This window comes from Parambassis ranga, chromosome 20, assembly GCF_900634625.1.
Source record: "Parambassis ranga chromosome 20, fParRan2.1, whole genome shotgun sequence".
Classification (NCBI taxonomy): Eukaryota; Metazoa; Chordata; class Actinopteri; family Ambassidae; genus Parambassis; species Parambassis ranga.
Window position 1 is genome coordinate 10,132,877 of NC_041040.1, and position 21,071 is coordinate 10,153,947.

The 21,071-nt window shown below is 41.9% G+C and overlaps 1 protein-coding gene across 2 annotated transcripts in view; it reads right to left on the bottom strand.

Annotated features, from left to right (window-relative positions):
• Nucleotides 1–423: 423 nt before the first annotated feature.
• plxdc2b (plexin domain containing 2b) overlaps nucleotides 424–21,071 on the bottom strand; it is a 68,886-nt gene continuing 48,238 nt past the window's right edge. For both annotated transcript variants that reach the window (XM_028432627.1, XM_028432628.1), the window contains 7 exons: nucleotides 13,846–13,941; nucleotides 13,613–13,694; nucleotides 10,510–10,570; nucleotides 10,193–10,346; nucleotides 6,758–6,796; nucleotides 3,405–3,571; nucleotides 424–2,409 (listed from right to left, as the gene is read on the bottom strand). In XM_028432627.1, coding sequence (XP_028288428.1) covers nucleotides 2,290–2,409; nucleotides 3,405–3,571; nucleotides 6,758–6,796; nucleotides 10,193–10,346; nucleotides 10,510–10,570; nucleotides 13,613–13,694; nucleotides 13,846–13,941 — 719 coding nt within the window. In that variant the 3' untranslated portion in view covers nucleotides 424–2,289. The remainder of the gene's footprint in view (nucleotides 2,410–3,404; nucleotides 3,572–6,757; nucleotides 6,797–10,192; nucleotides 10,347–10,509; nucleotides 10,571–13,612; nucleotides 13,695–13,845; nucleotides 13,942–21,071) is intronic.

A 21,071-nucleotide genomic window follows, 5' to 3' on the forward strand; every position in this document is an offset into this window, starting at 1 on the left:
AACTTTCTGTCCTTGAACATTCTGTCTGCAGATTTTCCACCTAAAGTCTTATTATTATCAGTGCATCTTTAAAGGGTAACTCCAACATATACCTTATAACTTTATCCAACTTGAAACCGATGTGTGTGGCCCTTTGATACTGTTGTTAATTGATCCAACTCCCAATAGTGACACTTTAGCACAAAATAATTGAATTTTTTTCATATTTGTTAACAACGTGTGGCCAGGCTGTTACTGGAACTTAAGTTTCCCATAGGCTGGTTGTTGACATAATTAACCCATTCTGTTGTCTGACAACAGGAACAGAGAATCAGAGCACCCCCCTCCCTGTAGCACAGTGACAGTTTTTAGCACTCTGTCCAGGACAGAACCCACAGCTGGAGTTACACTGTGACTTCACACTGATAAACAAAAGCAAACCTCTGGTGGTATCTGTGCATTTTTAATGAAAGTTAATTACAGTAAGCTCATGTAGCTCAAAGACTTGGTGACGAACTCCTTAATGTGTCAAACTGATCTCTTTAATCAAACATGCTCACTGTTATTGAAGACTAAATGACTTGGACTGAGGATGGGGTTTAGCTAACCGCCAATGATCAACATAGATGTTTACATGACAATAAAAATGGTAAAAAAACCAGTGATCTACAGCCACCACTGGCTGATGGCTGCTGAGCTGTGAGGCATGGCGGCTGTGGGGGCAGGTTGAGGTAAATATTTTAAAATTACCATAAATGTCACTATAATGCGGATTAGTCTTTGGTCTCAATGTGATGGTGACAAAGATGTGGATAAGAATAATCCAGATGATTATTATTATCTTTATGCATTTTCAGCATGGAACTGAATGGATGTGATATTGCACGTTTTATTTTTCAGTAGAATTCCAGGATATATTGATGTTTTTTTGTGTGTGTGCCTAAAATGAGTCTACAATCATTGGTGTAAAACTTTTATAAATGATTTGCGTATTGATCTGTAACAGCGACGACTGGAACAATATTCACATTTAAGTAAAAAAGTAGAGAAAGAAAGGCCACTCATAAAAAATAAAAAGTCTTTTCACTGCTACACTACAAATGTTTGCCATGAGTTACCTGAATCTGCAAATGTTTTGGCCTCGGTATGTACACCATCATGTGGAAGTGGATGAGCAAATCATAACTGGAAAAAAAAATCAATAAAAAGTCAACAGTCCAATCAGCCCAGTGTGTTTTCTGGCTCACACAAACTGTATTCAGATACTTCTGAATAGAATCAATAAGAATTAACTGCGCAGAGCCAGCTCAACTATATGTACTCATAATGCAGGTGGATATCTATAGTCACCACTGTAAACTGCTCCTCTGTATTCACGCACACGAATCACTTACACTTCAGAAAATATATTCATACTCACAAGCGCCTGTCTTGTAATTTTGCATTAGTACCACATGTCAAAGGAAGAAAAAATAAAATGTGCATGGAAAGAAATTGTGCAAACTCTAGTCGGGGACAAAAATGGCACGGCAGTGGAAAAGAAAAAAAAAAGAGAGAGAAGGATAGACTGTGCCCATCACCCATTAAAACAAACTGAAATGACATCATACACTTCATTTTCAGAAAATGAAACCAGCCCAGTTATTCAACATGTTCAGAGCTGTGATCGATCGCAGTGACGGGAGTTCGGCTCGTGTCGTGTCACACAGCTGCAGCCTCTCTTTGCAGAGCGGCTGTGGAAAAGTCAATTAAGCCTGCTGTGGTATTGAAAAGCAATACCCATGGTCTATACAGATAAATGTGCCAACCCCAGTGAAAACAACATACTGAAAGGAAAAGGAAGTAGAAACCTGATGGATATACAAAGGCCTATACTGTTTAACCCCACCAACAATAAAGTGGAAATCTCTGTTCACATATTGTTTTTGAAAATATATATTGTATAAGTCACCCTGCTCCCCCCCAAGTACACCAGCATCCAGTCTAGGCAGGCGCTCCATGGCAACATGATAGCAGCCATACAAATTCAATACAGACTGAGCCGATGACGTCAACACTGTTCCCTCCGTCTGTCAGGTCCTCATCAACTGGAGCTGAGCGACGAGTTAGTCTGGGACCAGTTTCCAGGGATTTTCTCTGTTCCTCGTGTTCCTGTCTCATCTATCGCTCAATGGGTCGATTCCTAACGAGTCATTGTGTGCGCCGAGCTAATCCACCGATAAGTGGAGGTTCCTGGTGAGCTGTCCCCGTGGAGCAGGTGGGTGGAGGAGGGCTGGAACAGGAAGGGGGAAGCGGCCGCCCCCTCTTCCCTCAGCACTGCTCCGACTCAATGAAGCCCTCCTTCTCCTGGCCGACCGGCTCCACCTCTGCGTAGGCTGGGTGACCCGACCCCCGGCGAAACTTCATGGCGGGCCACCTGCTCGGGCGTCTCTGCAGGAGGGAGGAAAGCAGGAGATGAGAGAACTCAAAAGTCAAATTCACATCATTGATTTGAGTCTCAGTGTGTTCCTGGAAACACTGAAGGCTGAAACACATTGACTGTAAACTCCTCAAAATCACAAGATCTCATGATTATAGAGAAAATATTCCAACATTATCATGACAAATCTAATTTATTATAATTATTATTATGTGTATACAACATATGCATAGAGCTCCATGTCCAAAAGCTTTTAAAGCCATCAATCAGACACACATTTACACCAGCTGACATGTTTTCTAATTAATATAAATACCCACCTGTCCAACAGCTGGTAATCCTCACTAGAAATATAAATGTATATTGATCTGATAATAGTCATTTAAAATTGACCTCACTCATGACCACTACGAATTCAGCACTAAGTAGTATTTGGGATCTCCTTATTATTGTCATGTGGAGAACCTCAGGCACTATTTCAATAAACAACTTGAGCAACGTGAGTGAGTTTGTTTTCATAAGAACACAGCTCTAAAGAGGCTCCCCTGTGCATTCATTCAGTCTATTTATTAACACACCATGAGCTAAGTTTCATCACCTCCCACTGAACATCTTAATGCATATTTATGAGCCCGTTACTGAGAATTAGTTTTTTTTTTTTCCAAGTACAACTGCCCAGACATATTTTTTTACAATTACAATGGAATGTCTGAATGTTTGAGGAAATGCAGATCACTAACTAGATTACATGCTTTGTACACATTCTTAACTTAATAATCACAGTCTGGAGAATTATGGCTGTCTGCATTTTTGAGAAATTAGTTCAGCCTTTAGTAAAAAATATAATAACTTTGTGGGCGTGTGACACTCGAATTAAATCTGTGAAGGTATTAGGGAGAAAAAAAGCAGTGTAAGTGATGAAAATGGGCAAAAGTCGGAGAGTCTGAGTAAATCAGCTTCCATCAGTCAACAATAAACTTTCCAACATCAACAGGTTCTTTCTCACCTCGATGAGGAAGAGGCTGGCTGCAGAGGTCGGGTGATGGTAGATGTAGACGGTGATCAGCACGCCGGCGATCATGATGAGCATCACCAGCAGGATGCCCAGGATCAGACCGGTGTGAAGAGGGTGTGTTCCTGGCACTCTGTCTACCGCGCTGTCAGCCGGCATCACTGCAAAACAACACAAAAACAAACACTCTCATGATTTTAAAATATAAAGCAGATAAAAGCAATTTTGTAGTTCACCAGTAGGGGGCACTCATCATTCATCCTTTTACTCCTTTCCTATGTGTCTACAAGTGCCATAAAATTCAGATTTTGCTACACCTTACTGAACCCACTTGTGTTTTTTCTTTAAAATGCTCTTGTTTTCATTCATGGATCTAAGAGGATGTTATGTTCCAAAGAAAAGGATTAAAACTGATTTTGTTTCACTCATAGAGGTGCAGGGTAAACTCTGAAAGCTCTGAAGTCTGTTTGGGTATTCACAAGCAGTTCTAGTGTAAGTAAAATTAATCCACCACCATGGTTAGCAGTGTTCGGCCCTGATGCAGAGGGAAAAGCAGGTCTATGCGTGTTATATCAGTTGTGGCACTGCAGACTGAAAAGGCACAATGTACTGACTACATAATGAGCTCGTCCTTCAGCGAGCCTTGGAAGTCGTCAGTCGTCTGTAAAGCACCTCATCAGACTCGTGTTTGAAAGCTGACGCAGCAGGTGTTTTCAGAGCTCTTTTGAAGATGATAACAGCGTCCTGTAAACCTACTGGGAGTCTGTGTTTTCATCTCTGGGAGCACAATTTCACACAATAACAAGAAAATTTCATCTGCAATTTGTCAGACAGATGAAAACCTATAATAAGAATACAAACAGTATCCAGCCTCCTTATCGTAGATAACCTTTCACTGACTTATCGCAGCTTCAGGCTCGATCTGTTGTGGATTTCTTCTTCTGTGACCCCCCACTAACAACCTCTCTCCCCCGACAGGCTCCACCCTGCCTTTAATTAGCAGCTATAGCCACCACTGAGCTTGTCAGCCAACCAGCTTCTCTGCTGGCTCCCTGCCTCATTGATTTCCAGCACACAGAATAACCGGGTGGTAATCAAACCTGTCCAATGTGTGTGGGCAGCAGCCACTGTGAATGTGTGCTCCTGTAGTCAGTGTAGCCATTATGAGCACACCATAGCTGCAAAACAACAAAACAACTCCTGAGCTATTCTGTTTTGAATAAATCAGTCAATTTTCAACAAAGAGAGTCGGGAGTTCTGTTTTTCAGAGAAAAACTACTTGGCATCGTGACATTCTCATTATTCTGCCACTAATCAACACAGACCGAAGGGTTTTTCTTTTTCTCAATCAGAGTATATCTGTCAGAGCTATCCGGTCCTTGTTCAGCGGGAAGCCCAAACGATGCGACAGGCTGTTAGTCTGGGGTGTTGGAAGGTTAGCAGGGGGGCATGTGGCTGAGCGCAGATGTAGGCGCAATGAGAAATCAAACAGTGGGATGCAAGCAGAGACGGGAATACATCCAGACCCCTGGAGGAGCCGACACTCTGACACCGACAGCTTTATCCGGACCTGTATGAGTTTGAATAAATAAGACAGCAAAGATCTCAAAATATCACACACTGGGCCGCTGAAAGTCCGTCTTTAAGTCTTCACAAATGCTTTGTTTGGGTATGTTTGTCCTCCGTGTAGTGTGACAATTCAGCAGCAAGTACACAATACACAATAACAAACACTAAAGAAACAAGAAGACAATGTCAATGTAATCAATACATTTACCTAATAAATAACACTATCTTCATTTGTTGAGATACTTCAGTGAGGTGGACTCACCAGAACCAGCGCCAATATGGCTGAAAATACTCCTGAGCATATCATTGTGGTCATCCTGGGAACGTTTAGCATTGCAGGACAAATACAATCAGACTTGGAGAGGGAGAAGTGGCACGTCTTGAGCTGATTGAATTCATCCCTCATTAGCTTTGTCCTCATGATAGCTGGAACCTGAGCAGACTGAGCGAGCACTAATGGACAGCAGAGCTCTTAGACAGCAATAAAATACATTAGAGCTTTTGAATGAGAGCAGCGGAGAGAGCCGGCAAAGCTGCTCCTTTTTTGGCTCCACATTAGTGCAGGAGCGCTAACAGGGGAGTACAACTGTTCTCTCACTTGGCTAATGGGGTTTCAGGAAACCAACAATACAAACTGAACAGACCTATAATTCAGCTTCTTTGTGGAAAAGGTGCTAAGGAGAGAAGGAACTCCCAGGAAAGGCTGGTTCTCTACTGTCAGAGCACATACTCAGCATTTCCTGCAATAGTCAAGGTCAAAGAACACTTTGGTGAAGAACTTAACTGACTGTGTCACCAAGGGACTCACCTTTATGAATTAAACCACTTTCCTGATAATCTACTTAAAAAATACAGCTATGAAGTCAATTGCCTTTGATTTTAAGACAGAGCCAGTATAATGTCACGCTTTATGTGTCTCACTTCCTTCCTTCTCACCTTGAATAATAATTTTTCCAGGTATGTGGTGATAAAGGGTTTGATGCATTGAGAAAAAGGGTGATGAGATATGATCACAGCGGCAGGCGTCAACGCAAGAGTGCCCGAGTGATGGGAGACATGCAGCGTTTGTGTAATGAAAGTGTGATAGAAGCCGCGGATTTCCAATTCCTCTCAAGCAGGAAATGAAACGTTTGAGAGGCCATCGAAGAAAACTGATGGAGTTCAAAGTCATTTTTATGGAGGATACATCAGCAACTGGAGCATACTGAAAGAAATCCTGAATTCTGGAGAGGCTGCATGAAATGTTTCCATCAGATTAGTGCTCCGTAGATATAATCACAGTGAAAAAGGCTGCAGCCTCAATCACACTGTAATAATATTACTGCTTACTGCTACCTGAAAATCCTATAAAGTCCCACTACTTAGAGATTTTGCTTTGTTTTCTGTCCTTTTCTGTGTTTTTTGATGTTTCTTTACATTTAAGCTCAAGACAGAATCACATTAATGTCTCAAAATTCTTAAAATACTACAATACACTGACAACAGTGACAGGGTGGACTATAGTGTTTTAGCAGTAACTAAACTGCTGTAACATTTGGGCCCATCTCCTCTACTCGCTGTATCTTTCCTTCTCAACAGTCGGACCAGAACTAAATGCTGCAAGGACGGTTGGGCACTACAGTCGGCTGCTGGATAAAGTTTATCAGCCGATTGAGCTGTATGTCCCCCAAAAAAAGATAAAAATACAATCAGGGACCAATAACTCTGAGGCAGACAGAGGAAACAAACACAGCCATAAGAACAACATGGAGCAACGATGGTGAAAAATAGAGACCTACCCTGGTTGTCTCTGAGATGTAAAGCGATCTTGGTGTCATCTGTAAGGAGACAAAGAGAGAAAGAAACCACCAGCGTCAGACATAATGATCAATATTTCTCTTTGTAGTTTGTTTCTGAAGCTCTGACAATATAAACAACTCCCTGAATGTCCCAAATGAGATTAAGCTTTTCAGCCATCTTCTTTATTACACTTAAATCTTATTCAAATTTAATGCTTTGACTATAATGCCTCGGCATACACGATGCAGCACATAAAAGCAGTCCGAGGGTAACTATACATGCGAAATATGGAAATGTAGCGTGACCCACTTCTCCTCCAAGGGTAGCAGACATTTACACACACCATAGGATTCACATTATGCAAATATGGCACGCGGAGCACCAGATATGTTTCAGAGAACGATTTAATTCAAAAGGGTTTCCCACTTCAATATTCAAAAAGAGTCTGAAATGAATCATTACACGAGACTGCCCAAACTTTAGTCCAAGTCAATCCCACAGCAGAGTGAGGGTCATGAATACGGATTACAGCTACAGGAATAGAAACCACCATAAGTATTTATTATACACAAATATCCCTTAAGCCAACATAATATTAGAAAATACCAGAAGTCCTGAAATTTTACATAAAGTAAAAAGTATTGACAGGTCGTCAAGTCGTTTATAGGTGGAAATTGTAATTTGAATAAAGGGGTTCTCACTAAAAAGAGAAAAATACTAGAACACTCTTGGACATGTGCCTTTTTTGGTTCCTCTTCAGCTCAAAGCTTTGAAAAGGACAGCGTGAATGTCAACCTGATGTGTTGAAGTGACATACCGTGGTTCCTCTGAGGCAGCATTTGAAGTGCGGTTGAATGTCAGCAGAGTGAGAGACAAGATGTTTCCATCTCTCCCACCCAAACATACCTCCACCCACACAGATACATTTCTCCTGCTCTCTCCCCTCCAGCTGCAGGTTCGCCTGCACGTGCACGAGCCACCCAGCCTGCACTCTGACCTGACCTTTGACCCCCATGCAGCTGAAGAGACAGCCGATCCCCAGGAAAACTGATCCGCAGTATGTGTCAAATACTCAGCTATCACAAATACAAATACCACAGCATGACCTCCTGGACACACACTCACACACACATTTTATTCCTGGGTTGGCGTGTTTTCACCAGGCCCTGGTTTGATCTGTGGGACTGCTCATTGTGTTTTGCCTCACAGCTGGACAGGTTTTCACACTCCTCCCTGAACTCACTGCATCTATCCTCATCGCAGCAGCGCAGAAGCACTCCAGCCGCGATGGTCTGTCCATTTAAACTCACCCCACACAATGATTAATGGGGGTGTGATAGAAAAAAAGGTCAGCCTCTGCCAGAGTTAGCGATGAAAGTAAATGCCTTTTTGTAAAAATGAAATAATGGATGAGGCCGACCTGAATGTAAAAAGCCTTAAAAAATCTCTACAATAGAAAAAAAAATAACATCAGTGAGATATAAGCAGAGTGGAATACCACTGAAGATGCCACATTCTACTTTGGGTTAAAATAGAAGCGGAGATTAAATGAACAAAATGCACTTTTCATGCACAGCTGAAGATGTATCGTGTCCTTCACAGCTCCTCCATGTAAAAGGATGTGGGACATTCATTCATCAGCAGGATAAGAGTGGATGTCTGAAATGATTGGCTGTCCATTAGCTCACAGTGCATCACAGATATCACACAGATGTAACACGTTGCATAAAGTGTGCTTTCAGTATTGATTATGTACCCAGCGCTTTACATGATGACATACACACACACTGACATGATGTCACCTGAGCTGGTCCATTCTATCAGTTTTGATCCAATACAACTGCGTCTGGAGCAGATTGTTAGAAATTGCCTGTTTACTAACACAAATTGCTTAAAAGCCATTAAAAGGGAAATGATCTGAAAACTGGCACAATAAATTCAGCCCGACTCGTAACTCTGGCATCTCAAGAGAGGGAGAAATGCAGGTAAACAAACTTTGGAGGACACCTTCACTGTTTCCCTATCATCAGCAAAAGAAGCTCGTCTGGAGGAGGATTTGCATCAGATCACTCTGAGATTATGCTGCAGTATGGTTTGAGTTTGGGCTGCAGAGAATCACGTGCTCAATATACTACAGAAGAATATCAAAGGACCACGACCTCCATGACCTTTGCTGTTGCTTTGCTTCACACAAACTGAGGGAAGAAACACACGTGATGAGGGGAACTATTTATCTGCTGCTGCTGTGGTTAAAACCTTTTATCTGAGACTTTGAAAATACCATAAACCCAAAGCAAGCTATAATATTCTGTTTGCTTTCAACCCTGCATTATGATTGCTGATTTCATCTACACCATTTGGGACTGGTATGAATTCCCTCAAAAGGAATAATGAATGTATTCATTAGGGACTATTGTTTGGAGCAGACTGATACAGATTTGATGGCAGCAGCCATTTTGACATGTCTGACATCAAACATCCTTGTATGTCTTTTTATTATTAATAATATTATGTTTTAGGTTTTGATGACTGATTTATAATTTTTCTGGGAGCTAGCCATCTGTGGCTAATTTGTTGCTAAATAAAAACAATGTGTTTTATGAAGTAAGTTTTACTCTTTCACTTTGTTCTCCTGTACATTGTGTGTGTTTACATACTGTGTACATCATCTCCCTTTGCTTAAAACCAGAGAGAAGTTGCCTTTTTGTTTCTTTGACCATGACTTTTTTCACAGACTCTGCTCACCACATTCCACAGTCACTGGACCTGATTAAAAAGAGCCCTCAAATATAAAAGGAGACCTTGGATGTGAGGGAGTGTAGGTAATAAACAGGAGCGGTGGTCTGAAAGCCTCAATATCTGGATCAGATAGATCCAATTTCACTAAAAGTGTCCTTCCACTTACTGTGACAAGAGCCAGCTCATGCTTAACATTTAGCCTTCAAAAGCAAAAACTCATTCACCTTAAAATAGTAAAACAAAAAGTTGAAGCCTTCAAAGTAACCAGAAAAATGATCCATCATCAAATTACAGCACTAACGATACAGCTGAAGAGGAAGAAGATGATCGCAGGTTGGTGTGAGTCCATCTATTCTGGACTGGTGAGATTTGTCCTGATTCAATCTGCACTGTTCATAAAGTTGCTACAAACACAGCTGCTGCGCCTCCCTCCACTTCCTGCCATCTGAAATTCTTTTTTTTTCTTGCATAAGTGAAGAGCGACAAGACATATTTATGCATACTCTGAAGTGTCGTGTTGTAAGAGAGGAAAAACATCAATACTAATAACGAACAGTTCCAGCAACTGCACTTCATTTACAGAGCATCCATCACCACCAGAGAAAAAAGCTCCCAGCTCACACACAATATGCGCCGTGGCCTTGATCCAGCTTTGATTTTTAATTTATTTTTTTTAATGTTTTTTATTTTTTTACCTTCAGTGGGGACACTAGTGGGAAGGTGGGAAGTGGAGGGTGCGTCCCTTCCTGCAGTGGCCTCTTTGCTCCAGGGGGTCGTTTTGGCCACAATCGTGGTGGTGAAGGGGTAAAGGTATGTGGTGTCGACGATGTCACACATCTTGTCCTTGGTCTAAAAAACAAGCATGAGAGGATACATGAAACATTTCCCAGCATACTGCAGTAAAGAGCATTCATCATGTGAGGAGTTTCACACGTGTTTTTTTATTAGTGAGCAGGAGGCTGAAAAACCTAAGTCATGGCTGTTTAGCATATGGTTCATCTTTAACGCTCACCTCATCTGGGCAGCTGTTGTCCACCCAGTCCTGGCGATGGCGGTCAAAACCGCTGGAACATCTGGGAGCAGAGGAAACAAACAAACATCACAACAAATATCTGTGAGGCTTTACCGAGACACAGTGGAACTAAGAATCACCAAAGGTGGAGCAGTTTGGTGGTGGAGCACCCATTGGTAGTTATAAATCTCAGCTGATCTCAGCAAAACTGCTGCACAAAATGTTACATCAGTACAACAGCTGGTGATGAAAAGACAGATTTTGGTGTAAATTTAAAAAAAATAATATATTATCTATAATGCCTAAGTTGTCGTAAGGTGATGGTATAAAAGGGCTCATTAGTCCTCAGTCACTTCAGCCCTGGACGTATGACACAAGCCAGCTTTTGACTTGGATTGAGGGTTTTATTTGGTAAACACTCAAAAACATGGAAACAAGTAATAAAAAGTGAAGAGGGGAATAACACGCATCTTGAGATTTTCTCAAACTTTAGACAGCTTGTGCAGAGCAACCACTTTTCAAGCAGTGTGGATCTATGAAACTTGGTCGAGTGCCTCTTTTACAAAATTGCAGTCCATTCTAAATCAAGCTGTGCCTTTCCTCCTACCTGCCACCCTCTGAGACTTGGACTCAGGGAGGAAGTGTCTTTGCACAGCATGACGTGGGACCTGCGAGGGGGGCGTCGACTGGATCATGGTGCCTGGGATAAAGGTGCTGCTGAGGCAATTCTGTACGGTGGTCAGAGACTTATTATGAGGGGGACAGTAATCGAGGCAGCAGTTACTAATCCTCCCTGCTGTAAATGGATCAACTGCTGAACCTGACCGTGGTATTTGTGCTTTGTGCTAGAAGGACAATAAGAGTCCAGAAGCGTCTTAGATATTCCCAGCAGATCCATTTCTCTCCTGAACATATTGTTATGGTAATGGTTTTATCTGAAGGAGCCCATTTTTATCGTTCTACCTCTCTAATCATCCAATTCTTTTTATCCACACCCACCCCTCCATACACACAAAAAATACAGTCCATCTGTTCAATCAGGCGAGACAGATTCTTCCGCTTAATCCCCCACTTTTTCCTCAACTGCTCTCCCCCCGCCTGAGAGTGCAGTGAAGGAAGCAGAATGAGACACAATAATACAGAGCAGGTCTGCTGTAACCTGTCCCTGTAGGGAGCTCCTGTTTGTTTCTTCTCAATGCCATCCATCTCAGCTAGTTGCCATCAAACACAGTGAGCCACATTGGATTTAATTAGAAATGGGCCGAGGCGCTTCATTTGAATATAAATGAACCTCTGAGGGGGAATATTTTTGTTCAGGTAGTCAACAGCCACAGCAGGATGGGTAGATTGTGTTATTAGGTTTCAATCCCGCTCATTCATGGAAGACATGCAAGCAGTCTTTGAATCTGCGGTGAAGAAAAGTAACTCAGGACACTTCAGGTGTAGATTTTAAGTCAAATTCGGTCATTACATCTAAATTTTATATTATATACAGTCAGTTTAATAGTACACTAGACTGTTATTTACAGCAGAACGATGCGCATAAGTCGATATGCCTACGTAAAAATTAAATACTACTATAATACAGGACAATCTAAATTTGAATCTTTTTCCAAACAAAAAATGAGAATGAGTGATTTTTTTCCCATCTAAATTCTGAATTATTTTTTTTCCTTGAAATATTTTTCTCAGAATTCTGACGGGAACTTCTTAGCTTTTACATTTTTTCTAATAATATAAACACACATATATGTAACTTTTAAGTTGTGTGTCTCCCTCTTCAACAACAATTTGCTTTGATACAGTTAAAATTCAATATGTATCTCCTTAACAGCCATTTGTGATGCACACCAGCTGTGTAAACAGATCCCTGCTCTGCCTTTGAACACACCCACACTCTGGCACTTATGGCCCTCTGTGGGTCCACTGCAATGTCTGTCATGCTTTATGAACTCGGCTGCACACATCAGCCACAGCAAAGTGATACAACTTAGCATGGACGAGGTGCTGCGCTCTCACCTTCCCTGTACTCTGGCTGTGTTCGAAGTTCATTAGGGTTCTCTTAAAATGCCAGCGTCTTTCATTAACCCCGGAGCCAGTGAGACCGCCATGGGTTTTAATTAGTGTGTTTAAAACATGTTCGGCTTTTTGTCAAAGGAAGTGGCAGAAGGATACAAAGGACAGGGTGGGGCGGTGCAGTCGGATATTAACACAGTCAGAAAGCTAATTAAAATGCAGCTTAATGAGATCACTGCTGCAGGCGTATAGAATCTCTCCACAGCTGCCATTAATCGCTGCACAGAAAAACAATTTTTCATGTCGCTGAGCTGTATAGAAGTTTGTTGAAGGCAAGAGAATTGAAGATGCAAAGCAGCTCGGGAGAGTCATAACCAAAAGCCCCTGTAAGTCCTTAATACGAAGTCTCAGCAGACACAGTAAAAGTGCTGCACATTTCTCCAACACTTTACTCAGAATAAATGATGAATCTAAAATAAAAGAGTGGCAGATTAATATTTGATGCATGAGGAATTCAAAATGTAGCAGCACACAAATAAAAAGTGAGGGTGACTCTGCGGGTCAGACTCTGATAATCAGCAAATGCAGGAGAATAGTCAACATTCACTGACATTCAAACTTGTGTGACGATACACTCCACTGTCCATCTATAATGCATTTCACCTGTCTGTCTTTTTAACTCCAGCAAAACAAAACCCACCGCAGTTCACATCGCAGCTGTCAGGGAATTCTGCAGAGGAACACTAACACTTCTTTAGCAGCTCAAATATTTACTTTAGTTTGAAGCACAGGGAGATGGCGAGGATGAGATAAAATGTGGAGCAGAGGTTGACAGAAGAGGTGTGAGCTGAATGAATGTCAGATTGAGACAGCATGACTACTCTGAACTAAACAGATGAGTTTATTAGTGAACTTGATATATATTGATGTATATTGTGCTAAAATGGATATTTCAATCAATCAAAGTATCAACATTTCTGATATGAAGCCCAAACCGTTAAACGTGGTGTTGCACAGGTGTTAGAGCACCATAATCTTGTAGCTAGTGGGTGTAACAATACACAAAGAAAGAAAACAAAAGCCCAACCTGTTGAGCCGATGGCACCAGCTACAGTTGAAGTTGATCTGTGAGGAGATGCAGGTGCTGCAGCTGGTGAACTGGAGACAGGCTGCGGAAAAGAAAGGTCAAAACAGGTCAAAGACTTTACGTAATCAATACCCCATTAAACACAAAAGGTCCACAAGCCATATAATGGTAGGGAATATATTGAAAGGATTCTACTGACTGAGCCAAAGGATGTTACAATAAATTCCTCTTACTGGGTAAAGGCATCATTTCCACAGCGGTAGAATTGGTGATCCTGGTCTTTGTTAGCTCCACGCGGTGGTACTCATAGATCGTCCTCCGTCTCACATCTATATGGAAAATGCAGGGGGAGAGGGAGTGAGAACGAGAGTGCAGACACCATCACAAATCTTTTCACCATGAGATAAAAACTGGGACAAGTGCTCCCTGAAGAAAGAGGAGGCAGAATCAGGGCATATGGGATGCTAGCACAGCACTTTATTTCTCCCCTCTCTTTGTGCCCAAAGTGTCAGACCACAGCTTGGCAATGGACGGAGGCAATTTCCCCAGGGCTCTGATATCAATCTGACCCTGTTGAAAGGCTGCCTTCCCAGTCATCTGTAACAGCAACTCATCAACTGGGGTAAGATAGAGCGATTGATTAGATACATCATTGACTCTCATTGCATTCTGGCCCTTATAACTCATGAGCCAGCGCAGAATGGGCTGCTGGCTTTTGCTGGCCATGCATCTTCACTACCATCAAAGAGAAGTAGAATAAAAAAGGCCAGAATGAAATACATCCTTTGGGAAAGAGTCACGTCTCTCAATGTGTAATTTGATGATGGATCTGATAATAACCCCTCACACTGCTAATGCAGTGATGATTTTAAGGTCTAATTGGACTATTATAATGTCTTTATAAGTCTTTCCAGGAATGAAATCACTGCAGCATGCCTCAGGACATTGCTCAATACATGACATTCCTTCCTGCACTTACATTTGCTTGACCAATGAACTGCATCATTGAAATTCAATACACCAGACTATGGCTGTGTAATGTATACAGTGGAGGATGCCTTGAAATATTGAAACTGACATTTAAGTTTCAAGTCAGGAGATCATTTCCACTGTTCAGTATGTCTGTTAATCAATAAAATAAATAGAAGCAAGCAATTACCTTAAAAACTTTAGACTATAAATATGAAAATACACCAGGATCCCTCTAATCTTCTGTGCCTCTGTGGATTAAACATCTGCGTACAATCTCTGTACAGTTATCTTGGCTCACCAGTTCTTGGTTTGGGAATTGTTGACTGGCTACAAGTGTTGTTCTCCACATGTATTAGGATGTCATTCCCTGCAGACCTGCTTGGTGTGATTACACACAGGACGACTGATCAAAGCAGCAACAGAGAGCCAGCCAGACACGACCTGAGAATAGGACCACCCTTCCTTTCCCTCCTCTGCACCCCCGGTGACTAACTTCCTTTTGCCGCTAGCAAAGGGATTATCAGGTGCCTAATGACATGGTGGAGGCCAGAGGAAGGTCAACCCCACAGCCTGAGGCTGCTGATGTGTGGGCAGGCTGTTCAAGCCACACTGGCCTGTAGTTTACAGCTGGAAGCGAATCCGACAAACTGTAGCAACCTGAAAAAGTTCTTAATGAGCATTTAGCCACCTTCCTTTCGTTAAAGTCATATGGCACATGACCAAATGGGAAAACTGGTCTCCTCACTTTGGAACACCTGCTAACAGTGGGTAACAACTCACAGCGTATCAGCTTATCAGCTAACTTTGTCAATGCTTTTTATTGTTGGCATTTTAGATTTTGAGACTTTAGACCATTAAAGTACCAGAGGCAGGACTATCCTAAACAGCTGTGCCATGTCAGGTAAGTTCAACTTCCATCACTTCCCAAAGGAGGAAAGTTTGAGGAAAAATCTGCGTACGTAATGTGAGACATGAATTGTACTTAAGAGGACCACAACAGTCTGTAGCAGACATTTCCCCAGAACGGATACCACTCCAGGTGGATGTTGGCACCTTAAAGAACCTGTACCCGTGTTGTTTGCCTGTAACAACTACTCTGTGTCAGCACCTAGATCAAGTGTTTGGGAGAAGACACAACCAGAGAGTGAATGCAGAGAAGAAGAACAGATGGAGGTTCAATTCTTGCTTCAGTGGCATGATTACGATGCAAAACCAGAACCATCAGCTTCAGACATTGCATATGGGAAAACAGACACCCAGCAGCTGGTGACAGAGGAGCTGCAAGAGAGGCTAGCTGAGATTACACTGCAGCAGTGCTTTGGACTTGGGTGTTAACCTGCATAATGCAATGGACATTGGTAATGCTTATCTTTGGTAGCTTTTGGAGGCATCTTGTGTCATATCCAGCAAGGCTTATAAAAGGGGGAAGTGGAACAGAAGTGACGTAACCTCTATTGATATTATCAAGGAAAGGTGGATCAGAGAAAGTGTGTCATCAATTCTTTGTCCTTATTCCACATAAAATGTCATCTCTACGTTCATCCTGGGAGACACTTGTATAGAGTGTTGACATAAATAGTTAAAACTTTCCAAAAATCCATCCATCTTCTGAACCTGTACAGGCTCACAGAGGGCCTGGAGCCTATCCCATCCATGGACGGGAGAGGACCTTTGACCCTAGGCCACCCGTTCATTCTTGGATCTATTTAAATGCTTGTGTTCTGTAAAGCTGTTCTTGAGATACTGTGTTTAAAAGAACAAGAGAGACAAGTGGACCTGCAACGGCCACGACACAGAGGCACAAAAATAAAAAAATGGCAGCCTTCTCTTATCCTCCTCATCTTTACACCCCCTGATTACATGCTGTCTATATACAGTGGGGAAAAAAAGTATTTAGTCAGCCACCAATTGTGCAAGTTCTCCCACTTAAAAAGATGAGAGAGGCCTGTAATTTTCATCATATGTATACCTGAACTATGAGAGACAAAATAAGAAAAGAAAATGTAGAAAATCACATTGTAGGATTTTTAATGAATTAATTGGTAAATTCCTCAGTAAAAGAAGTATTTGGTCACCTACAAACAAGCAAGATTTCTGGCTCTCACAGACCTGTAACTTTTTCTTTAAGAGGCTCCTCTGTCCTCCACTCGTTACCTGTATTAATGGCATCTGTTTGGAGTCTTTATCAGTATAAAAGACACCTGTCCACAACCTCAAACAGTCACACTCCAAACTCCACTATGGCCAAGACCAAAGAGCTGTCAAAGGACACCAGAAACAAAATTGTAGACCTGCACCAGGCTGGGAAGACTGAATCTGCAATAGGTAAGCAGCTTGGTGTGAAGAAATCAACTGTGGGAGCAATTATTAGAAAATGGAAGACATACAAGACCACTGATAATCTCCCTCGATCTGGGGCTCCACGCAAGATCTCACCCCGTGGGGTCAAAATGATCACCAGAACTGTGAGCAAAAATCCCAGAACCACACGGGGGGACCTAGTGAATGACCTCCGGAGAGCTGGGACCAAAGTAACAAAAGCTACCATCAGTAACACACTGCGCCGCCAGGGACTCAAATCCTGCAGTGCCAGACGTGTCCCCCTGCTTAAACCAGTACATATCCAGGCCCGTTTGAAGTTTGCTAGAGAGCATTTGGATGATCCAGAAGAGGATTGGGAGAATGTCATATGGTCAGATGAAACCAAAATAGAACTTTTTGGTAAAAACTCAACTTGTCGTGTTTGGAGGAGAAAGAATGCTGAGTTGCATCCGAAGAACACCATACCTACTGTGAAGCATGGGGGTGGAAACATCATGCTTTGGGGCTGTTTTTCTGCAAAGGGACCTGGACGACTGATCCGTGTAAATGAAAGAATGAATGGGGCCATGTATCGTGAGATTTTGAGTGAAAACCTCCTTCCATCAGCAAGGGCATTGAAGATGAAACGTGGCTGGGTCTTTCAACATGACAATGATCCCAAACACACCGCCCGGGCAACAAAGGAGTGGCTTCGTAAGAAGCATTGCAAGGTCCTGGAGTGGCCTAGCCAGTCTCCAGATCTCAACCCCATAGAAAATCTTTGGAGGGAGTTGAAAGTCCGTGTTACCCAGCGTCAGCCCCAAAACATTACTGCTCTAGAGGAGATCTGCATGGAGGAATGGGCCAAAATACCAGCAAAAGTGTGTGAAAACCTTGTGAAGACTTACAGAAAACGTTTGACCTCTGTCATTGCCAACAAAGGGTATATAACAAAGTATTGAGATGACATTTTGTTATTGACCAAATACTTATTTTCCACCATAATTTGCAAATAAATTCTTTAAAAATCCTACAATGTGATTTTCTGGATTTTTGTTTCTCATTTTGTCTCTCATAGTTGAGGTATACCTGTGATGAAAATTACAGGGCTCTCTCATCTTTTTAAATAGGAGAACTTGCACAATTGGTGGCTGACTAAATACTTTTTTTCCCCACTGTATACCTACTATGTTTCCTACAAGCTTGTGGTTCAGCTGTATTTGGGAATGCATTAAATTAAACATTAATAATAAATAATATAATAAATGACAACCGTATACTGTGTATAATCAGCATCTCCAGTCTTCTGCTGCTACATTACATCTTATCAGTCACAGCAATTATTCCTTAAACTAAGAGCCCAAACCACCTCTAGCCTTTTCATATCTTTTAGCTTGCTTCCTCCTGGATTAATAATCATGATTCGCATTAGGAAAGTATATTAAAGTTCGGATCTTTGCATGAGCCTGTACCTGACCTGCTAATTAGACAACCTGGCCAGAGGACACCCACAAATCTCTGCTCTCCCATCTCTGCCTTCACTGACTGTGGCCTGGTCTCGCTTGAGGCGCAGTGTTATTGGAGGTAAAGAGAAGCTAAAGCGGGTTAAATAATATCCCACTGGTTGCCATGGTTGCTGCACTCTAATTGGCTGCAGAGACACTTAAATGGAGTTGAAACTCTCGTCATGGTGGAGCCTGCAGCAGTGGTTTCTCTGTTTTTTCCTCTTTCAGAAAACTTTAATATAGTTAGAAGACTGAAAATTAGAACTAATTTATTAATCTGGTGTGACAAGGCGTTAAAAATCTGTAAAAATATTTTTCCTTAATTGAGATGATGCCCTTAAAAACGAGATTTCATGCAGATACAAGATAAGATTTCTTACAGTCCTCTAAGCAGCTGATTCATATATACTGATTCAAATCCTACAGGCAGCATCTTTGGCTCCTCTGCAGGCTGTTGCTGTACAGCTCACGTCAAGGCACTTTGGACTGACAGGTGCAGGATGCAAATACTGCCCTTTTCCTTCAGACTTGGACGTGCAATTTGCAAATATCAAGTGCTGGTTGAACAGTGAGAAAACAATGCATTGTTTGTTTTGGTTGCTGAAGGAGTTCAGTATTGTTTCCATGAATGGAAGCAGCCTTAATTACCTTTACCCTAAGGGCCCAATCATAGACCAACAACCATGCAGTAGCTGCAACCATTAGCATCTGTGGCTAACTAGCCTGGAAAATTCACTCAAACACCGAACCTGTTTTCAGGGTCCAGTGTCTTTGACACTGCAGAAGCTATAAAAATGTAGGCTAATATTAGCAGCAGCTGTTCTTCATTACATTTGGGCACAGCTAAAGTAAGCCTCTTTCACACTATATGAAAAAACTGGATCTGGATTTTGTCTCCAGTTTAAAAAGACTTAGTAGTAGACTCAGAATTAGTTTCAGGGTCTAATACTTCTGCATTAGTCACTATTTATACTTTGTTTTACTCGGTGGTCTCCAGCATCATCTTCTACGCTGTAGTGTGCTGGGGCAGCAGGATGAAGACAGCCGACACCAACAGACTCAATAAGCTCATTAGGAAGGCTGGCTCGGTACTGGGAGTGGAGCTGGAGTCTGTGGTGGAGGTGACGGAGAGGAGGATACTGAGGAAACTCAACAACACGTCTCACCCCCTGCATGACACACTGCTGTTCTACAGGAGCACATTCAGTGGTAGACTGAGACTACCGAGGAGCAGCACAGAACGCCACAGGAGGTCCTTCCTGCCAGTGGCCATCAGACTGTATAACGCCTCCCCTTTCTGTAGGGAGAAGAGCTAGATGATCACGTCATGCATTACTGTCATTCCCTCCACTGGTCTATATTTGTATCTATGCATCATATATTGTGCTCATACTGTGTACTGTACTCTGATTGGATTTTAGTGACATTTATACTTGTTAGCTGTCAGGAACAGCCAGTGTTTCAGCCAAAAACTGGTGGAAACGTTGCTGTTTCAAAAAACATTATGTCAAAGAGTCTCGGGGGTAGGGTGAGCTTCTTACATCTGAAGTGGTTTGAGTTTAGCTGTCTGATCTCTCCCTGAAAAACTGTTTTAGCATTCATGAGTTTTTTAGCAGTGATAATTTCAGTGTCAGAGCAGAAAAAGGCCCGCCATAAAGACGAGGACACACACTCCACAGAGACATCATTCATGTTCAACACGACACCTCTGTCTCAATCTGCTTCCATTCAAGATTTCATCACTCCACATCCAGGCAGCTGTACACACTGGTTTCATCATGCTGTGTCAGAGGCATCAAAGACAGCTTGGTTTATGAAGTCTAGGAGGATAACAGGTTCGATATTTAAATCTCTTGGTGCCAACCACAGCCTTCTGGGAAGAGATGCTTTATAAAAGACCAAAGATAAGAAAAACAAAGTCCAGGTCCTGCAGGACCAGCAGGCCTGTTTGTGATACGTTTTACTCTAACCAAACTTACAAAACAATCTTTTTCACTACGTAATGCGTAGAACATGTGAAGGACAAAAAAATCAGTAATATAGCAACTCCAATGAAAAAAAATGCTGTCCAAGTTTTACAAACGCAATCAAAACCGAGTTTAAATTACTGAATAAATCACGTTTGACAACTCATTACTGCAGCCAACTTTGAATCAGGGTCCATGAGAACGAGAGCAAGTCTGACTCTGGATAAAAAGGTTTGAAGTGTCTCCCTTTGCTTGCATTCGCTTTAAGTTTAATGGGCTTAAATTGAAGCAACTCAAAAACAAATGGGAGAAGCAGATTTGGAGCTGTGCCCACAATGCCCTCTGAGGGAGGTGGGAACAGTGCTGGAGAGGAGGTGGTGACAGTTGGAGCTAAAGCAAAACAGACGAGGCTGAACACAGAGCAGTGACACAGTTAAAGGGTAAATAACATGCTCATTTTCTAATCTAATGATCCTTGGACATATTTATACTTTTAAAAACTGGCTGAATTAAATGAAATGTGATCTTTTCTTTGCTAAACTAAGCTAAAACTGTGCTACAACTGGGATTAAAGCTGTATGCCCCAATTACGAAAGTAATTATAAGTAGTTGCATGTTTTACCTGACCTTGAAGAGTGATTGGAAATGTTTCAAAGAGAAACCAAAAAGGTGATGAACCTGGCTAGGCTATCAATATGCAGACATCTAAGGGAT